The sequence below is a fragment of the Oryza glaberrima genome, chromosome 10, assembly GCF_000147395.1.
Source record: "Oryza glaberrima chromosome 10, OglaRS2, whole genome shotgun sequence".
Classification (NCBI taxonomy): Eukaryota; Viridiplantae; Streptophyta; class Magnoliopsida; order Poales; family Poaceae; genus Oryza; species Oryza glaberrima.
Genome location: NC_068335.1, coordinates 7,758,875 through 7,781,368, shown reverse-complemented (window position 1 = coordinate 7,781,368; position 22,494 = coordinate 7,758,875). Strand labels below are relative to the sequence as shown.

Below are 22,494 nucleotides of genomic sequence, written 5' to 3'. Positions count from 1 at the left end.
CGGTAGCTGAAGCTGTATCACCTTGTCACCAGTTGCATCGGCGAACAAAACAGTGAGATAGGTACTTTTTGCATCCTTCTTTTTTTCTTGGCCTTTATTATTCTGACTGGGATTTAATCTGGAAATTTATTTTGTTATTTTCATATCCTGACAACTTATATAGAATGGAAGCAATCGCCGCTACACCTCCACCGAACGTCTGTATGGTCCATGTGAAAGTGCACGAATAGGTATCAATCATTTCTCCTGCGGCTTGATTGCAAAGGTAGTTAAAAGTGTGTAATGTCACTGCATAATTGCCTCATGCTACTTAATGTCTCTGCATAATGTCCCTGCAATATTAATTCTTTGAGTACAGATACATATACAACTTACATTGAGCAAACTGTGACATGTCCAATTATATTTGCAATGAGTTTCCTTCTTGTGGTTAGAGACCGAATGGAGGTACGTACTGAGTCCCATGAGAAGGTTAGATTTTCAGCAAATGCTTGTCAAATTACATGCCTGAATTATGCCCCCTGAGAAAGTTAATTTTTCAGCAAATGCTTGTTGAATTACATGCCTGAATGAACTGAGGAGCTTAAATTTTTCATTAGGAAGCTATCAAGAACAGTGACTGAAAATACTGAATTTCTATTAAAATGTGACGATTATCAAGATTGTTTCGTGGCATACATCACATTATGTGTGTGCTTAATTACACTGTACTTTACAACAGTTGATGAACACACGTACATGCTGCTCGATCAGTTGTGTGTCACAGGCTGCACAGCCGACATCAACTGAAAGAAGCTTATTCTTGGAACATGCAAGTATCACAATGGGAAAATTGGGAAGCAACAGGCAAGTTGTTCTAATGTATACAAGTGATCGTGTCAACAGCAGGCATGAAGGGAAGATTTGGGAAATATGATGACTTGATGAGGTGCTTGATCCTGGATAGCCCTGTGTGCCATGGATCATTGGAAGCCGTTTTGCTGGTGAGCTCACACTAAGGCATAGATAGCTAGATGTGCGTTGTGACTTGTGAGACAAAGGCAATTAAAGGTATTATGGCATCACTTCTAACAATTTTGAGCTACAATTATTTGATTGCAAATATTGTTTGTGTGGAAAGTTGCTGAGAACAAATGTAATTATTTTAATGTTTGTAAATTAGTTGGATTTTGTGAAGTTTTCAGTGAGCTTTGGAATGATTATGAGATAACTCCATTTCTGAACTTGTCTAAACTTTGGTTGTGACCTTATCTTTTTTTTTTTTTGCAGTCGCAACAAATTAATGGAATAAATCTATACTTTTTGAGCATATTCTTTTATTAAAACATATATTGGCCTCGTATATTGTATTCTGAATTGTTTATATTTAACTAATTTTTATCAATATTTATTGTGCTCACATAATATCATATTATTGTACTTTGCGTGAACTTTATTTCATGTACGATATTAATTGAATTAAAGCTCCAATGCACATATCATATAAAAATATTTTTTTTGCTAACATGAAATTTTAGAAGTTATTAAAGAAACATTGAATTGCACCGTAGCGTTTAGCACGTGCATATTACTAGTTACTAAAAGTGAACGAACTTAAAAACCGACTCAAATGCGGATATGTATTTCCAAAAGAGAATGGACTTAAAAACCGACTCATACACGGATGATGTACCAATATACCGGCAAAAACATCTTTAATTTTTATAATAGTAGAGATAGAGATAGAGATAGAGAAGTGCCGAAGTAATCTGGGTATCGAAATTCCTGAAATATCGGTAATCACCGAGTCGGACGTGGATCCGACTGGCCTTTGTTCGGCGGCCACTGTGCGGGACGGGATCGTCTCCAACTCCTATTAATCAACGCCAACAACTGCTATTGCACTTCGTCGAAGGCTCTGATATTAATCTCTCTATAAACCCTAGCAGTTCAAGCAAAAACGGAAGCAAGAAAAAGAGAAAAGAAAGAGAACACCGGTGATAGCTAGCTAGCTCCCTCGATTGTCACGCGACACAGCTGGGATCGAGGATGTCGTGCACGTACGCATACCGCTTCAAGTTTGTCACCATCGGCGACGCAGGTCAGCTTCGCTCGATCCGTGTCGATCGATCAACTCGCCACCGGCGGGGGCGCATCTCCACACTCAATCGATTGGTTATCGATCGGTAGCTCATACTGGAAGACGCGTGTTGTGTTGGTTCGTTTGGTTGCAGGCGTGGGGAAATCGTGCCTGCTGCTGCAGTTCACGGACAAGAGGTTCCGGGAGGTGGAAGATCTCACCACCGGCGTCGAGTACGGCGCGTGCGTCGTCGCCGTCGACGGCAAAAACACTAAGCTCCAGATCTGGGACACGGTCAGTAGTGCGTGCTAGCTAGCCCTCGGTCGATATTCTTCTGCTTGAAATTCTATATATTGTTGTTCGGTTCCTGCGATAGTTTTTGCGCTATTAAAAAGCCCATGATTTGGTGATGTTATACTCTCTCGATCGAAGTGGACATAGTACCAATTTGACCTTTCAATCGTGTAGCTAGTGATGAGTTTTGGCTTATTTAGTCATAACTTATTTCGGTTTGGCGAATTATGCCGATGCTTCTGCCATTCGTAAAAGGTGTACCAGCTCGCTTTTTTCATTTTAAAAACAATCATCCGAAAACTTGTTTCCAAATCTAAATATTTTAGCTACAATATTAATTTTCTACCACGCCATGACCTTTTATTATCGTAGTCAATTAGAAGGCTTAGATTTAAAAATAAGCTTTATTATTATTATTTTTTAAAATCCCGCTTGCAAATTTATGTGGCTGCTACAGTGCATCTTTAGCAATCAATTCCTAAAGTAATATATTTACCCATAAATAATAAATATTAATCCACCAAATTGTATTCCCAATGTACATCAATCTAAAATATCATGTCTCTTAATTTGAGCGTGTGCTTGGGGTGAATTTGTGGATATAGTATGATGTGTGAGTAGTGGTGCGTGCGCGTGTCTACTTTATAATTATGAAAAAAATATCACAATATCACAAAGATATATATGCTAATGGCTTGGTTGAACTGTTGAGGTAGCTACCTTGTTTTCTCGTGCCACACCGTGGCAATATATATGATTAATGGCCTGATCGGTATAACGTGCATGATTTCTACCCGATTGTGTTTTTTATTTACAAATTTACATGTTAAATCTTGGTATTGCATGATCAACAAACCTGTGGGTGGAGACCTAACTAAGATCTGGAATGCAATTATATGCTTGGAATTGCCTCCTCTCCTTCTCATACTTTTGATCTGTTGATTTTACAGGCTGGCCAAGAAGCATTCAGATGCATAACTAGATCATACTACAGAGGAAATGCTGCTTGCCTTTTGGTTTACGATATCACCAGGTATTTATAAGATGGTTTGACAATGTACCTGTTGTGGTGTTTTATTAATTATTACTTCTTGCGTAGATTAGTTCTTATGCTTGACTGACCAAATCAGGAGGGAGACTTTTAATCATCTTGCAAGCTGGTTAGAAGATGCAACGCAGCATGCGAGTGCCCGCATGACAATAATTCTGATCGGAAACAAATGCGACTTATCTCATAGACGTGTTGTAAGCTATCAAGAAGGTGAACAGTTCGCCAAGGAGCATGGTCTCCTCTTTATGGAGGCATCAGCAAAAACAGCTCACAATGTTGAGAAGGTGATGCTTTATCCTTATTGTCTTAATTTGGGTGCAATTGCCCGACTTGTATATCTTAAAGCCACGCTCTTTCTTTTTTTTTGTTGTTGTCTAGGCATTCATCCTAGCTGCTAGAACTGTACACAAGAAAATCGAAGATGGAGTTATTAATTTATCAGACGAGGTTAGTTTTCAATTGCTTGCATTTTCCTATATTGAGGAATTCAATGTTTTAGTATGCACTTTAGAACCGGCATCTATAATTGCTTAAAAGTGTCGGTTTTATGTGTTTTCAGTCCACGGAGGAGGAAAAGCACTATAGCTGTTGGTTTTAACTGTTCCGGCACCTATAGTGCTGATCGGTTTTATTTAGTGTGATAGTAATCGACGAATGTGATCTTTACAAAATGCTACCGTACAAATGTTTTACTCTCCTTTTTAGCATCATAACTATCCTCGTTAAGTACATTCCGTTAAGCCCTATGGATATGCTGTACTTTTTGCATGGCCATAATGGAGTACACTTAACAGAAGGCTACTGATGTTGGTAATTAAAACAAGAAAAACGCTTGTGTGATGAAATTTCGTAAAACTTACAGTAGTTAATAAGTACCTATAATAACTATTTTTAAAACGTACCACTTGTCAATGGAAAAATATAGGATGTTTTGAAATCTTTTCATGTAAGCATTACCTTAAAATTCTAGCACACAGAATTGTTTTCTTATTCAATAACGGAAATGAGTCCAGCTTCTGTGTAAAAAAAATCAATTTCGTTTTGGTCTAAATGGTGCAGAACTGTGGTGTCAAATCGGGCAATGCCCCCGTGGCATCGCGACGTGATGCTAGCTTCTCCTCTCGTGATGGTCGTTGCTGCAGCTAAGTTTGCCGTGACAAGTCGAAAACAATCTTGCAATATGTACGTGTTTTTTCTGAAGATAATGACAGAGAGTAATGCCTACATGCATGGGTCGTATTATAGATATAACATCGTAGAAAGTAGCTCAAAGGCATAGAAGCATGTGTTTGATACAAAGGATGAGATGAATCTGGTTAGATATGTAATTAAAGTGTGAGATATTTGATTTTGATATTTCGAGATATATATTCGGTGAAGTGGTTTTGCAGATGTATGATTTTCAGACAGTGAACAGAGTTTTGTCAGTTTTGGTCTGGTCAGATAGAACAGGTTCTGTTAGTTAGATCAACGGTCCGGCAGTCTGACCGGTTGACACTATGTCGGTTTTGTTTTTTTATATTACTAATCAATTCATGTTTATGGTTTAATTCTACACTAGTACAGATCCTTCCATCTGTGACCCTTACATCTGTGACGGCCCATAACAAGACTGGAATTTGCGGGCCGTCACACGGAAGTAATTTCAATCGGGCCGAAGTTTCGCCTAATTGAGATATGGTCGCACAGCCATGGTATATCGGCATAAAACTAAAGCCCGTCACGGATGACACTTATCTGTGACGGGCTATAGTTGAGGCCCGATTGAGATGAGGGTTCCATATCTCAATCGGGCCCTAAAAGAAGCCCGTCACAGATGAGCCCGTCATAGATGACGGGCTCATCTGTGACGGGCTCCAACTAGAGGCCCGATTGAGATAAGTTTATTGTCCGTCACAGATGACACTCTTTTTTGACGGCCTTTTATTAAGGCCCGATAGAGATTACTTGTATGCCCGTCACGGTTGATTGTTTTAGGGCCGTTACAGATATTTGTTGCACAGTATAAATACCCCCCACCACCTAGTGTAACTGTATCCCACTGTTCACTATTTTGGTGGGAGGCTGTAGGGGGCGATTTTTTGTCCCTTTTCCAAGAAAAACAGAAATTAAATTCCCAAAAGTGATCAAAATGGATCAATCAAGTGAGTAATATAAATCATTAATTGAGCAATTTCATCACGTCTTACTTTTGCAATACTGATCTTATAATATGTGCCTCTAATTTGTTTTTTTTTTAGCAATTGATCGAAGTTGGATGTATGCCAAAAATTTGAAACGTCATTCTACGGAGTACCGAAAGGGCGTAATAAATTTTATGAACGCCACGGAGGAGGATCGGATAAGAAGAAACAATGATTACATGTGTTGTCCATGTGCAGATTGCAAGAACGAGAATATGTTTGATAGCGGAGAGGACGTACACGGTCATCTGATACAACGAGGATTCATGGAGGGCTATACATGTTGGGTGAAGCATGAAGAGCAAGAATCAGGAAGTGGAGCAGCAGCAGACAGAAGTGGTGCGCATAATCAGGAAGATGAAAATGAGCATGACATGTTTATACCTTCTCCACTGGGCGGTGAAATAGTTGATGTGGATCACGATCTGCTGCAAGACATGTTACGTGACGTTGAGGACCCAACCCAGAATGAGAGAGATGGAATGAAATTCAGCAGGTTGGTAAGTGATTCCGAGACGCCTTTGTACGCTGGATGCAAAGCAAAACACACTAAGTTGTCAGTTACCTTGGACCTAATGAAGCTGAAGGCAAGTAGTGGATGGATAGACAAGAGTTTCACAGATCTTTTAGGAATTTTGAAGGCTATGCTTCCTGTTGAGAACATATTGCCCGAGACGACATACGAAGCAAAGCAGGTTCTGTGTCCACTGGGGTTAGAGGTCCGTAGAATTCACGCTTGTCCCAACGACTGCATATTGTACCACAAGCAATATGCGGACTTGGATGCTTGTCCTGTCTGCAAGGCTTCTCGATACAAGCGAAAGAAAAGTGCTGACGAAGGAAATAAGTCAAAGAGGGGTGGTCTGGCAAAGGTTGTGCGGTATCTACCTATCATTGATCGTTTCAAGAGAATCTTTGCCAACCCGAACGAAGCGAAGTTAGTATGTTGGCACGCCACGGAAAGAAGGAATGATGGTATGCTTAGACACCCAGCGGATTCGATTGAATGGAGGAATATAGATCGAAAACACAAAGACTTTGCTGCCGACCCTAGAAACATGAGGATGTCTTTGTACGGATGGCATGAATCCTTTCGGTGACATGAGTAGTACTCACAGCACTTGGCCAGTTCTTATTGCGAACTATAACCTCCCGCCATGGTTATGCTTTAAATGGAATATATTATGTTGTGCTTGTTAATCCAAGGTCCAAGGCAACCCGACAATGATATCGATGTATTCCTGGAGCCTGTTATCGACGATCTGGAGATTCTTTGGAAAGAAGGTGTGGAAACTTGGGATGCATATGGTCAGGAGAACTTCAAGCTAAGAGTTCTATTGTTCTGCACCACTAATGACTACCCTGCACTCGGTAATCTTTCCGGACAAACTATAAAAGGAAAGAAGGCATGCTCCGATTGCAAAGAACATACACGAAGCCGGTGACTGAAGAAATCACGAAAGATGGTATACATGGGTCACCGGAGGTAGCTCCCGCTACGTCACACATTTAGAAGAAAGAAGAAAATTTTTAATGGTAAGAGAGAACTTCAGCCTGCTCCCAAAGATTTGTCCGGAGATGAGGTCCACAATATGGTCAAGGACATAAGCAATGAGTTTGGGAAGAAAAGAAAATGTAGCAAGACAAAGGAGAAGGGTATGTGGAAGAAAAAATCCATATTTTGGCGGCTACCTTACTGGAAAGATCTTGATGTCCGTCATTGCATTGATCTCATGCATGTAGAAAAGAATGTGTGCGAGAGTTTGGTTGGCCTGATGTTGAATATTCCCGGGAAGACAAAGGACAGGTTGAACGCGCGCCTTGATCTATAGGACATGAATATTCGCAGCGAACTCCAGCCCATACGAGATGCAGAGACAAGTAAAGTGTACCTCCCTCCAGCCTGCCACACACTGTCGAAGGATGAGAAGATCGCAATGTTATCATGCTTGAAGGATATTAAAGTTCCATCGGGCTATTCAGCGAGGATAAGTAAGTATGTTAAATTGGACGATCTAAAACTTGTTGGAATGAAGTCTCACGATTGCCACGTGCTAATCACACAAATCTTGCCAGTTGCTATCAGAGGCATTCTACCACCGAAAGTGCATCACATGATCCAACGTCTGTGCGCCTTCTTCAATGCAATTGGATAGAAGGTTATAGATCCAGAAAATCTAGATGGGCTGCAGACCGATATTGTGAATACCCTCTGTCACCTGGAGATGTTTTTCCCACTGTCTTTCTTTGATATAATGGTTTATCTCCCTGTTCATCTGGTGAAGCAAACAAAACTATGTGGCCCGGCTTTTCTAAGGGAAATGTGGCCGTTTGAAAGGTACATGGGAGTTCTGAAGTATTACGTTCGTAACAGAGCTAAACCCGAGGGGAGCATCATTGAAGGTTACATGACCGAGGAGGCTATTGAGTTCTGTGTCAATTACATGTCCGATGCCGATCCTATCAGAGTTCCAGCGTCTCGTCACGAGGGAAGGTTGTCAGGTGTTGGCACAATCGGAAGGAAAAGAATTAGGCCCGATCAAGCGTCGTACGCGCAGGCTCATTACGCTGTGCTATGGTAGAAGTTGGCCCATACTTTGAGGAGCACTTAGCGAAAATCCGAGATAAGAACTTGGGGCGATCTGATGCATGGATTAACAGAGAACATAATTCTCGGTTCAACGAATGGTTCAAGAATCGTGTGACAATGTCCACGGATGTCCCAAATGAGACAGTACAGTTGTTGGGGATGGGACCGTCTTGGACCATAGACACATGGTAAGGATACAATATAAATGGATACACATTTTACACCGTCAAACAAGATGACAAAAGCACAGTGCAAAACAGCGGCGTCCGTATAGATGCATTCCAGGATCAAGTTGGGTCAAACACATACTACGGCCGCATTGAGGAGATCTGGGAGCTAAACTACGTCAAGTTCAAGGTTCCTTTGTTCCGCTGCCGTTGGGTGAATCTACGCACTGGTGTCAAAGCCGACAAGGAAGGTTTCACTTTAGTAGATCTATCTAAGGTGGGATACGCCGATGAACCATTTGTACTTGCGAAACAGGACGAGCAGATATTCTACATAAAAGACCCTTCAAACAAGAAGATGCACATCGTGAGGGATGGAAAGCGCCGAATTGTAGGAGTTGACAACGTCGTCGATGAAGAAGAATACAACCATAATCTTCATGCAAGACCTCACATTGACCTTGACGATGATCCCCAAGAGCCTGTGCCATATGCTCGTTCAGATCATACCGAAGGCATAACCTTGTGACTGATGCATTTGTACTTATCTATTGTAATGAATGAAGTATTTTGTTTTATTGCAAAGACTTGATATGTGTAGTCATTAATATGGCTAATTTTGTTTTATTACAAATGACCAAAATAAAAGTTGTAGATCTTGATGAGAGGATCAACTTTGTTGTTGACCATATTTCAATTTGAAATCATTTAGTATTTACAAATGCTGTTAATTAGATTTGTCATATTGTCGAAATCAATTTTAAGCTGTTGGGAAAAAAATTATATAGAATAATGACCAAAATAAAAATAGTAGATCTTGAAAGGCTCTACAACTTTGTTGTTGACCATATTTCCATTTGAAATCTTTTACTATCCGAAAATGTATTATGACTAATAAAATGAATTATTACACAGCTGCTATATATTTTGCACTCACAACAAATGAAAGATGGAAAATGAGTCATCGGTGACGGGCCTTAGTTTACGGCCGATAGAGATTAATCTATCTCAATCGGGCTTTGCCGTAGGGCCCGTCACAGATGACTCATCGGTGACGGGCTCCATACTAATGCCCGATCGAGATGACATTCAGGCCCGTCACGGATGACTCATCTGTGACGGGCCCTAAGATAATGCCCGATAGAGATAAATTAAACTCTATCGGGCTTGAACTAAGGCCCGTCACCGATGACTATTTTTCCATTTCCCAGATAAATCTTTATATTTGTGAGTACAAAATATATAGTTGCTGTATAATAATTCATTTTATTAGTCATAACACATTTTCGGATAGTAAATGATTTCAAATCGAAATATGGTGAACAACAAAATTGTAGAGGTTATCAAGATCTACAACTTTTATTTTGGTCATTTGTCTATATAACTTTGTTTCCAACAGCTTGAAATTGATTTTGACAATATGACAAATCTAAACAGCATTTGTAAATATTACATGACTTTAAATGGGAAAGCCATAAACAGCTAACTTGTACAGCTAATCAAGATCTACAACTTTTATTTTGGTCATTTCTCCATCCGACAAAGTGATAGTACCAATGTTTACAAAATTGACATATCTGTGTTGATATTTATAAACCAGATGAGAGAAATGTGATTTTTGTGAATAATATAACTATCACTTTGTCGGATGAAGAAGTAACCAAAACAAAAGTTTTAGATCTTGATGAGAGGATCAACTTTGTTGTTGACCATATTTCCATTTGAAATCATTTAGTATTTACAAATGTTGATTATATTTGTCATATTGTCAAAATCAATTTCAAGCTGTTAGAAACAAAGTTATCTAGATAAATGACCAAAATAAAAGTTGTAGATCTTGATGAGAGGATCAACTTTTTTGTTGACCATATTTCCATTTCAAATCATTTAGTATTTACAAATGCTGTTTAGATTTGTCATATTGTCAAAATCAATTTCGAGCTGTTGGAAACAAAGTTATATAGACAAATGACAAAAATAAAAGTTGTAGATCTTGATAACCTCTACAATTTTGTTGCTGATCATATTTCGATTTGAAATCATTTACTATCCGAAAATGTGTTATGACTAATAAAATGAATTATTATACAACAGCTATATATTTTGTACTCACAAATATAAAGACTTATCTGGGAAATGGAAAAATAGTCATCGGTGACGGGCCTTAGTTCAAGCCTGATAGAGATTAATCTATCTCTATCGGGCATTATCTTAGGGCCCGTCACAGATGAGTCATCCGTGACAGGCCTGAATGTCATCTCAATCGGGCATTAGTATGGAGCCCGTCACCGATGAGTCATCTGTGACGGGCCCTACGGCAAAGCCCGATTGAGATGACTCATCACTCTAATATAACTAGGGTTTCTCAGATCAGATCGAAAATTTTTCTAAGTCCCGCTACAGTTTCCCGCCTCCTTAGAACCCTAGCGCCGCCGTCATCCTCCCTCGCCAAGCCCGCCGCCGTCGCCACCGAGCCCGCCGCCGCCGCAGTCGTCCTCCCTCGCCAAGCCTGCCGCCGTCACCACCGAGCCTCCTCGGCCCTCCATTCGGACCTCCGCCGCCGAGCCTCCTCACCGACGACCCCCCCCTGAGCAGGAAGCCGCCGCCGCCACTGAGCCTTTACACCGACCGAACCGGTGTTGGCCTTCCTCGTCGTCGCCGCTCGCGTCCTCACCGACCCACGTCGCCGACCCCCACCGAGCACGACGCCGCCCGCCCGATGCCGACCTGCCCGATCGGCGTCTCCACCGACCGGCGCCGCCCTCCACCGAGCCCGGGCGCCGCCGCCACCGAGCCCCACCGGCCATCCTCAGGCGAGTCCTCCATCGCGCCGTCCTCTGCTAACTGTGAATGACATGTCATTGAAATGTGGATGTGGATGATATGTGATTGAACTGTGAGTGAGACATGTCGATGTTGGGATGAAATGTGGTGCATTTATGAATTTTGTGATAGATGATTGTAGTAATTGATGAAATGTGGTTCATTTAACTTTATTTATATGCAATGTGGTTCATGTTGGGATGAAATGTAGTTTATTTATGTTGGGATGAAATGTGGTTTATTCATGTTGGGATGAAATGTGGTTTATTCATGTTGGGATGAAATGTGGTTTATTCATGTTGGGATGAAATGTGGTTTATTTATGTTGGGATGAAATGAGATTTATTGATGTTGGGATGAAATGTGGTTTATTCATGTTGGGATGAAATGTGGTGCATTAATGAAATTATTGTGAAACGTGGTTAATAGATTGTAATAGATTGTAGCACTCAATTGTGTTTTTTTTGTTTTTTTGGAAAAAAGTAGACAATGTCTCAGTAAGGCGAACCAATGTCGACGACAACTAGTGGGTCCTCAAGGGCACGTACTCCTAGGACAGGGAACAAAATTCCTAAGGAACGGTTCCGCATAACAGCGGTGGACGCCGTAGGGTTGCCGACATCTCCAAGGAAAATATTGAGCTGATTTAGGTCTATCTGCGGGGTCATAGGGAGGCAGAAATTCAGTATTCTGCAAGACAACTTCAAGCTCGTGCCGACCGCAGAGAAGGACATTATTTGGCTAACGTTCAAGGAGAGCTTTGATTATCCTGCGGAGCGTGAGGACCATCTCAGGCAGGCTGCTTTCAAGGTTATGGGCATTGCTTGGAAGAACTTCAAGACTAAGCTAGTCGACGAGTTCGTCTACAACCCAGCAAATCCAGATCCAAGAGAGAAATTTCCTTGGATCACGGAACAGGTCTGGGAGGAATTCCATGCGAAGAAGTCGACCCCTGAGTCTAGAGCTAGAAGTGAGGCATATCGCTTGCTCCAGACCAGGAACCAGCATCTGCACCGGCTTGGTACCGCCGGATATGCCGGTAAGGAAGAGGAATGACAGCGTGAGGATGACGAAGCGGAGGAATCGTGCACACCGCTCGTGTTTGGCGATATCCCACACCCTCGGGCTAGGAACTGGGCCAGGGCTAGGTACCAGAAACATGATAATGGCACAATCTTCATGCCAAATGCAGAAGATCAACGAGTATACGAAGCTATAGTAAGTGTCTAGTCAAACTAGATGTTCGCATTGTTTCCCATCGTGCAGTTTATTTGACCCCACTAAATTGTAATGCAGAAGGAGTTGGTTGCCGAGCAACAAGCCTCGCAAGAGGCCTGCTCTCAAAGACGCGAGGACGACCTCCTCACGAAAGCGTTGGGCAACAAGGAACATCGTGGACGGACACGGGGCGTTGGGTCTTTTGTTCCCTGGAAGTATGGATTTCCAGACTACGCATGGCAGTACAAGAAGCGGACTTCCAACAAGGTGGAGAAAGATGCACGCCTTGAAGCCAAGATCCGGGAGTCGATACGAGTTGAGCTGACATCTGAATTCGAAGAAAAGCTCGAGTCGATGAGGGCCAAGATTAGGCAAGAGATCCGAGAAGAGCAACAGATCCCCCAGGCCGCCGCTGCTGCTGTGCACAAAGAGTTAGGAAGTCCCACCGAAAAACACAGCAGTTGCGCATCAACTGAGTTGGCGGAAAATCCAACATCGGTCGACAGCGCTGTCGACCACATAACGGTAACCGTGAACTTACTCAATACATGAAAGACGTAACGAATCCATATGATATATAATATTCTAAAAAAATTGATTAATCTATCGCAGGAACCAACGAGCTGCACCCTCATAGTTAGGGTGATGCCAACCTTCACTGTTCCAGCAGCCGAGGGACTTGCGTACAAGCCGACCCCAAAGACAAGAGTGCATGGAGCGCAACTCAGGGCCGACTGCGCAAAAGTTCAAGTCGACTCGGTGAAGCCCGAATACGAGCTATTCCCTCTGAAATATCCACCGAACAACGAGGTCCTCTCACTAGGAAATGCCCGTGGTACCTTCATCCAATGGCCCAAGGACCTCATTGAGATCAGTGTTACAGCGAGGCCAACCACTGCATCAGGCAGTCGTCCACCAAAGAGACCCGCTTCTGCTCCTTCAGCCCCTCCTGCTCAAGATCGTCATGCACAATCTTACGATGTGCAGTTGCAGTACGACACGGATTTTGGGGAGGACCGAACGGAGGCCGACAGCAAGGCGATTCATGAACCCCCACCGATGAAGAAGAGCAGGAAGGCACACTCTTCCCCTCAGAGAATTACTCTCGATAAACCCGAAGCAAAGGGGAGAGGAAGGGGAGGAAAGGTGCAGGCCTCGCTTCTAGCTCCAAGAAAGCTAGATCTGGGCAAGGGCTAGGAAGAGACTAAGGGCAAAGAGGTCAAGAAGAAATACGTCGCTCCATAGGAGTTCCAACTAGACATGCCATTGGTTGGAGATGACGTGCTTGCCGCAATGGGCACCGCTTGCAAGGACCTTCACTTATACTACATGGAGAAATCTAACGCCAGGAAGCCAAGTAAAGCTACCGATATCCTTAGACAGCACGATGGAAAGCCATTCCTTGGTCCAACAAATTATATCGTGATCGACTTCAAGGATCTTTTCGACCTCTACAGGCTTCGAGCGGTGGACACAAGCCTCCCTAAGTGCTACTCCTTGTAAGTATTGTCGCCCAACTCATTCTGGTAATAACAATCGGTTTAACTTGCTTACAAGATCGTTGATCCTATGTGTAGGTTAAGTTGGCAATGGTGTCAGAAGCATGCACCGGAAGTTGCCTTCCTTGATCCACAAGTGGTCACTGTCACAAATCTCCAGAATGACCGTCAAGGAATGGTCAACTACATCTACGACACCTTGTGGTCCCGCCGAGACAAGGAGTACATTATGTGTGCCTACAATCAATAGTAAGTGTGTTAACTAAATATACACAACAGCTTGAGTACTTAATTAACTTTCACTATATTAATGCCGCAGTGCCCATTGGATCCTTCTGGTCATAACACCTAAATGGAGTACATGTCATTACCTGAACTCCAGAATTGATAAGAACGCATATGATTGGACCCCAATTCAACTAGCGATAGATAAAGCGTGGGCCCAATACGTGCAAAGAGGAGGCCTCAGGAAGACAGGACATGACACCCTCATCCACAAAAAAGACTTCCCGGTGAAACAACAAATAGGTGACCAGTGCGGATTCCATGTGTGCCACAACATGCGACTTCTGTATAGAGAAAAGGTGAAGACTTTGGCTGAGTTTGAGGTCGGTGGTCTAAATTGTGATAGACTAATTACATTTTAGTACTTATATATGATCGATCAACTAATCTGGAATTATGACAATGTAGGGCACAATAACCAAGTCTCTGACTACCAGCTTTGAGGAGGTTCGCGAGGAGATAGCCAGCTTCATCCTCCGCGAAATAATTAACCCCAAAGGAATGTTTAGGCTTAAACTAAAATGATGAACAATGTTGAACTTCTATGTTTAGGCAATGACGAACACTTATTATGCAACTGTGATGATGTAACTGTGATGCTTATATTTATGTATATATTTCATATGTTTATGTTAAGACTTGCTAAATAAATATTTGATCCAATTAACTCGGTTTTGCAGGTGAAATATGATAACTATTTGAATGGATGTGAAATATGTGAATAGATGTGAAATTTGAGATGGCTGTGAATGTGTGGTTGTGTGAAATATGTTGATGGCTGTGTCTGTGAATGCATATGTATGAATGGGTGATGCTGGGGAGTTGGGGATATTGGATATCTGTGTTTGTTTCTGTCATTTTTGCAGCGGGCATGGCTAGCAAAGGCTTGAGGCTAGCCAAAAAATAAAATTTATTTCTTTTGTGGATTATAGTCTTCTGTGACGGGCCATAACTAAATGCCCGATTGAGATGAGGTCATATGTGACGAGCTCTAGCTTAGGCCCGATTGAGGTCACTAGTCATCTGTGACGGGCTCTAGTTTAGGCCCGATTGAGGTCAGCAGTCATCTGTGACGGGCTCTAGTTTAGGCCCGATTGAGGTCATCAGTCATCTATGACGGGCTATAGTTTAGGCCCGATTGAGATGAGTATCATCTGTGACGGGCTCTAGTTTAGGCCCGACAAAGGTTAGTAGCCATCTGTGACGGGCGCTAGTTGTGGCCCGATAGAGATAGGTCATCTGTGACGGGCTATAGTTTGACTGGTCGTCTGGGTCAAAGCTATCGGTGACGGGCTTTACTTAGGGCCCGATTGAGATATATTCATTCGTGACGGCCGTTTGCCCGATTGAGATAACTCTTCACATCAGTGACTTCTAGCCTGTGACGGACGCTGTGCCCGATTGAGATGGGGCTTACCGCCCGATTGAGATGAGGGTATCCATTCTAGTGCTAGATGGATACTATACATATGTAATATTATTATGTACTAATGTTGAGTCAAGTTGGAAAGAATTTGTGCTCGGATATGGTTTCTTTGTTGGTTCATATGTAGGTGAGTTTTGATGCCTCGAGATAGCATTGCTGGTGATTGATTGGGAGTCAACTTAGGAGAATATGATGTGCGGACGATCAGGATATCATGCAGAATGTTTAGGCTAAATATCAATGCACGTGGTTGGTGAATATTCCATATGGCATACGACGAGATATTGTGTGCGTATGAGATGCATAGTCGAATTTGGAAGGAGACCAAATTTGTTATGATTAGAGTTAGTAAAGTTTGTTTCTTGTACGGAAAGATTTCCTAGGGGATTAGGACTTCTTGAACAAGTTAGGTTTGTGGCTTTAGGCTGCCTACCTGTTGATGGTCATTATAGACTAATTTCGACTGTCAATATACTTAAAATAAAGGAGAACTAATTGTGCTTGCAATGCATATTTGTTTTAGAGTAATATAGTTCCACTTATACTTAGAGTATTATTTGTTTGCAGAGATTAACACATAAATGAGAAGAAATGAAGAAAACTCACTCCTAAGCAAGCTTAAGGATAAGAATTGCCCACATGTCAGGAGTAACCGTCCTAGAAACCACCATAACTGCCACAACCGTCATAAGAACCCACCTGTCAGTGACCTTGCTATGTCTGGAGGCCTGCTAGGCCAGCCCAGGTTCGGACAGTTCGGCTGAACCCTGGTAGCATCGCTTCAGCCTGGCCTTACACGTGGACGTCCAGGATTGCTTGTTGATAGCGGTTGCGGGGCATTTCCTACATTTTGCATACTCTACAACCGTCATACTTGCTTATTTAAGGTGGAGCTCAATTCATTCTCAACACACACTCAAGCAAGACTTGATCTCTCTCTCTCTCTCAATTTTAGTTTAGTGCTCTAGTGCTAAGTGGAGTAGTATAGAATAGTTTTCGGAGTCCTCAAGTCTTCGGAGGAGTTCGGGTATGGCTCTAGTAGTTTTTCTTTCCTCATTTGTATCGGAATTAATAGAATATTCTTCTTTATATACTTTCGGTACTTTACTTTGTCTGAGTATCGATTCTACTTTATATCTATGTTGTTGCAATTGTGTGGTTAGCCTACCAGAGAGGTGCAGTGGTGTGGGTTTAATGTCCGATTATTTGGTTACTCTATGTCATCCATGTGGATATAGAGTAGTATTTAATAATGTCGACGTGGTTCTTAGACTATTAAATATCATTATCTGGGCATATATACTACGGGACAGTAGAGTTGGACGCTCATGGTGACAGTTCAGTACGGGTATTCCTCCACGTTAGTATATATTCCTAAGACAATTTCCTGGGGAGGGTACTCCTTCGTATTTAGCCTCGTTACGATAGGTTGTCGTAAGAAACTCAGCAACCCGGGATGGTCTCTTGAAACACCAGGAGGGCACTGTTAAGGGGTATTGGCTGCACAATTGTATACTAGTAGATGTAAACTAGAATTAAGTGTATATTAGAAGGATATGAATTGACTGCTTTTATATTTCTTCTTCCACATAGCCTAGGATTAATTAATGAGAGAATCAAAGTTCTTCTGCTTTGTGTCACTCTACCCAAACATTTGAATTAACCCCTACTTAGACTTTAATTATACAAGTGATGTATATAAATTGTTAGCAAAGTTCTCTCTTATAAATCTTCCCTTGGGATTAAATAAATACGTACCTTGGAATACTTCCGGGTGAAATGCTACAATGGTATATATGTGCACTTGCGGATTACTTCTGTAACCATAAATATACCAGGATTATTTCTGCGCCATTACTGGAATTTATATTCCTAGTAATATCATTAAGAAATACTTCGACAACATGAAAGAAGTTGCCACCATGGGAGCAAGGCAAACTTTAGCGATGTTCAAGTCACTATATCCCCGAATGGATATAAATGTTGCTGGAGATGGTTTTCTTGATGGCACCATCGATGAGCAAGCCCTGGAGCTGATTAATGAAGCTCAAGAGTCCGCTGGAAAAATAGCCTTTGATGTATTAGATAACTTCTGTGAATGAAGTCTTGTTGATGTAAAGAATTTGTTTTGGAAACACAAATTGTTAAGTGTCACCTTATTTATGCCATGCCTTGAGTCTTAAATCTAACTTTAAATTTCTTAAAAATTTCTCTCCATCGTATTCCAAGCCTAGAACTTGTTGAAGGCATCAAAAGATTTTCAGTCTTCATCTGCTAGATCCAAATCCAAAAAGAATCAATGATAAGCCATATAAAAAATGAATTGAAATAAAATAATATCACACTCCATTATTATTGATAGCCCCCGACTGGCAACACAAGAAATCGACTTTACTTTACTTTACGTCGGCAATCGAGATGAAGAAAATACAAGAAATAATTTAAGCATAAAAACGTTGAAGTTGTTCTATATTCCAGGAATTATCCACAATCGTTCGGACTTCACGCTTCAGTCGGTAAGCCCCTTGCTGAGTGACCTCGGAGATTATAAAAGGCCCTTCCCATAATGGTGATAATTTATGCCTATCCTTGGTCATCTAAATTTTGTGCATAACCATATCACCAACTATAAAAGTACGTGCTTTGACGTTGTGATTGTGATAATGCCTATGTCGACTAGATTAATGCAGCCTCACGTGCTTCTTGCAGTCGGTTCAGATCATTTGCCCTATCTTGTTCAGGACGCTCCTCGTTGAAATTGCGAACACGCAAGGATTCAAACTCCATTTCACTTGGCAACATAGCTTCAGCCTCGTATACTAAAAAGAACGGCGACTGACCCGTAGCTTGACTAGGTGTGGTTCGAAATGACCACAAAACTGAGGGCAACTCATCTACGCAGCGACCGGCGTAGGGACGTTGCCTGTAAAAGACACGAACTTTGATACCTTGAAGAACCATCACATTTGCGCGCTCGACTTGCACCACAGATGCATAACAAATCTTGGTTCCGAAATCCTCGCAAATATCCTTGAACACACCTACTGTGAACTGAGTGCCATTGTCAGTGATATTACGATTAGGCACACCAAACTGATGCACAATGTTTATGAAGTAATCTCGAACCTTGTCTGCCATTATTGTAACAACCGATTTAGCTTCAATCCACTTGGAGAACTTGTCTATTGCAACAAAGAGATGTGTGAATCCACCTTGAGCCCTCTTGAAAGGACCGACCATATCCAATCCCTAAACTACAAAGGGCCATGAAAACGGGATTGTTTGCAGCTCTTGAGCTGGCAGGTTAATTTATCTAGCAAAAAACTGACAACCCTCACATGTTCGCATGATCTTCTCCGCATCAGTAACAGTCATGGGCCAGAAAAAACCCTGTATGTATGCTTTGCCGACTAAAGTGCATGTTGTAGCATGACTGCCACATATTCCCGAGTGGATATCCCGCAATAATTGTTGGCCTTCCTCGGGAGAAACACACCTCTGTAAAACTCCAGACGGACTTCTCCTGTACAACTTGGCTTCAACCATTACAGAGAGCTTGCTATGTTGAGAAACCCGTTCAGCTTCGTTCTAGTCTTGAGGTAGCTCTTGCTGTGTCAAAAATTTGGTAAAAGCCGCCCTCCAGTCGGTATCAATTATTGAAACTATTTTGGCTTGGCCCTCCTTGGTAATCTCTTTTTTTAAAATAGTCGGCTTGTAAAGATGTTCAACGAACACATTTGACCGTGCAGCTTCCCTTCTAGATCCAAAATTAGCCAGTCGATCAGCTGCCTCATTATTATGTCGAATAACATGAGTCAGCTCCAAGCCATCAAACTTGTCTTCCAACTTGCGAACTTCCTATTAGTGTGCAGCCATATTGTCATCAAGACACAACCAGTCTTTCGTTACTTGATTGACAACCAACTGAGTGTCCCCTCGTACTATCATACATCGTATCCCTATGCACACAGTGTAATGCCCCGCAAATAATTACAAGGGAAAAAAAGAGAAGAGAGAAAAAGAAAAAAAAAGGGCAAAGAGCAAGCTAGCAAGCAAGCAGCCTAGCAGCAGTAGGCCTTGGGCCTTGGCCGGCCCAGGTGAGCAAGCAGCAGTAGCAGCGCAGCTTGCAGCGACTGGCAGTAGCACAATGTTAGCATGGCACTGTAGCAAATTTACTCCCACCTCGCTAGTTTGGAGAGATGGATAGCTAGTTAGATAGGAGGGCTGCCCAGCCACTGTAGCTCCGATTCTGCAACTTTTGCGTTAAAGCAAGGACGAAAAAAGACAGTGAGCTACAACGTTAGGTGTGGTATGAGATAGACCCAATACCGTTTTCAGGCACTGGGTGTCATAGATGGTATGAGAGCTGACCCTTACAACTATATGTATATATGAACATGTACGCGGGCATATGGTGCATATGGGATGATCCCGAAGTGGTCGTATGGCATGACGTATGTGCGTCGAAAAATTGTACATATATATGTGGTGCTAATAGGGGAAGTTTCTGGTTAAATTTGAAGCACATGTATAGATGAGTTCGACGGAGCAGCCCAGCAGCAGCACGCCTTGGGCCTTGGCCGACCTAGGTGAGCAAGCAAGAGTAGCAGTGCAGCAAGCAGCGAGCAGCAACATCACAGGGTCAGCGTGACACTGTAGCAAATTTAGTCCCACCTTGCTAGTTTGGAGAGATGGAGAGCAATTTAAATAGGAGGGCTGCCCGACCACTACAACTCCGATTCCGAAATTTTTGCGTTAAAGCGAGGACGAAAAAACGCAGTGAGTTGCTGGTTCAACTAGATGAGATGAGATGGACCCAATACCGTTTTCGGGCCTTAGGCGTCACACACAGCAAGCCGTAGTCCACGAAGAAGAGCTTCATACTCGGGCACATTGTGTGACGCAGAAAAATGAATCCCAAGTACATAGCTCAATCGTTCCCTAGTCGGGGAAATCAGAACAACCCCACTCTAGCCCCTAAAACTCTTTTCGATCCATCAAAATGCATAGTCCAGTACTTTCCGCAGGCGCCTCTTCTTGGCACTCGGTCCACTCGGCTACAAAATCGACCAACACTTGAGACTTCATTGAAGTCCGAGCCTTGAATGTGATGTCTAGCGCCATCATTTCCGGCAACCACTTTGCAATACGTCCCGTAGCCTCTTGATTATGAAGAATGTCTCCGAGTGGAAAAGATGTGACCACCGTAACTGAGTGACTCTGAAAATAATGGGCCAATTTCCTAACGATAACCAAAACACCATATAACAATTTTTGTACCTTGGGGTAATGCGTCTTGGAGTCAGCCAATACTTCGGTAACGAAATAAATTGGTTGTTGAACTTTCTAGATGTGCCCTTCCTCCTCACGGTCGACGACCAATAAAATGCTCACTACTTGAGAAGTTGCCGACACATAAAGCAACAATGGTTCTTGTGGATGTGGCGAAGCTAATACTGGCGATGTTGTGAGGAAATTCTTCAAATCTTGAAAGGGTTTATGAGCTTTTGGGGTCCACTAGAAGTCGTCTGTCTTCTTAAGCAACTTGAAGAAATGCAAACCTCACTCTCCAAGTCTTGAAACAAATCTGCTAAGTGCCGCCATGCACCTAGGGAGACTCTGAACATCCTTCTGAGTACTCGGCGGTTTCATGTTGCATATGGCATTGATTTTCTCTAGGTTTGGCTTTGATGCCCCTATGAGACACCATGAAACCAACCAGCTTCCCTGACGGTACTCTGAAGGTAAACTTTCCAGGGTTTAACTTCATCTTGAAAGCATGAATGTTTGCAAAGGTTTCCTCCAAGTCAGCAATCAAGTTGTCATCCTGCTTGGTCTTGATAATAACATCGCCGACATATGCTTCCACATTCCATCCAAAAGGTATTGTAATATAGCAATAAGCTCCGAACGGGGTGATAAATGAAGCCTTCAAGTAGTTGGATTCTTGCAGACTGATTTGGTGATAACCCAAGTAGCAATTAAATAAACTGAGCAGCTCGCAGCCGGCTGTTGAGTCAACAATTTGATTGATACACTATAGACCAAAGGGGTCCTTTGGGTAGGAATTGTCAAGATCCATGTAGTCGACGCACATGCGCCATTGCCCTGTTTTCTTTCAAACCAGGACTGGGTTAGCCAACCAGTCGGGATGATAGACTTCCTTGATGAATCTAACCACCAACAGGTTAGCCAATTCCTCCTTGATCGCATTTCTTTTATCTCGTGCAAAGCGATGAAGTCGTTGCTTGATAGGTTTCGCATCATATCTAACATTTAAGGAGTGCTCAATCACCTCTCTTGGAATACCAGGCATATGAGATGGTTTCCACGCAAAAATATCATTATTAGTTTGAAGAATGTTGATGAGCATGCTTTCCTATTTACAATCCAACTTGGCGCCTATTACAATAGTTTTAGAGGGATCAGAGGGATGATGTAGGATTTTCTTGGTCTTCGCGTCGCCTTATCCCGACTTGGGCAGCTTCTTGAGAGGGGTTTCTCCTTCTTGTGATGTGGATGCGGTCTGTCGGACCTCTTGTTGGCCGAGTGATTTCTTATGAGACTAGGCCATCTCGCAGCTCTCCTTGTCGCAAGTGACAGCTTGCTTAACGTCGCTGCGCAGAGATATGACTCCTCGTGGACCCAACATCTTTATCATCATGTAGGTGCAATGTGGAACGACCATGAACTTGGCTAAAGCTGGTCGTCCCAGGATGGTGTGGTAAATAGTTTCGAAGTAGGTGACCTCAAAGGAGATGTTCTCCGCGCGGAAGTTTTCCCGAGTGCTGAAGGTGACTAGAACAGTGATCTGGCCGAGTGGTGTAGATAAAAGCCCAGGAATAACTCAATGGAAGGGAGCAGAACTCGGCTTTTGCTCAATTCTCGGGATTTGCATC

At 42.5% G+C, this 22,494-nt stretch overlaps 1 protein-coding gene across 1 annotated transcript; it reads left to right on the top strand.

Moving 5' to 3' along the window:
* The first annotated feature begins 2,028 nt into the window (after nucleotides 1-2,028).
* LOC127785799 (ras-related protein Rab-2-A-like) lies at nucleotides 2,029-17,697 on the top strand. Its single transcript, XM_052313189.1, has 6 exons — nucleotides 2,029-2,080; nucleotides 2,214-2,353; nucleotides 3,304-3,386; nucleotides 3,484-3,688; nucleotides 3,783-3,851; nucleotides 17,434-17,697. Exons 1-6 carry the CDS (start codon nucleotides 2,029-2,031, stop codon nucleotides 17,695-17,697), a joined length of 813 nt encoding a protein of 270 aa, XP_052169149.1.
* The last annotated feature ends 4,797 nt before the right edge of the window (nucleotides 17,698-22,494 follow it).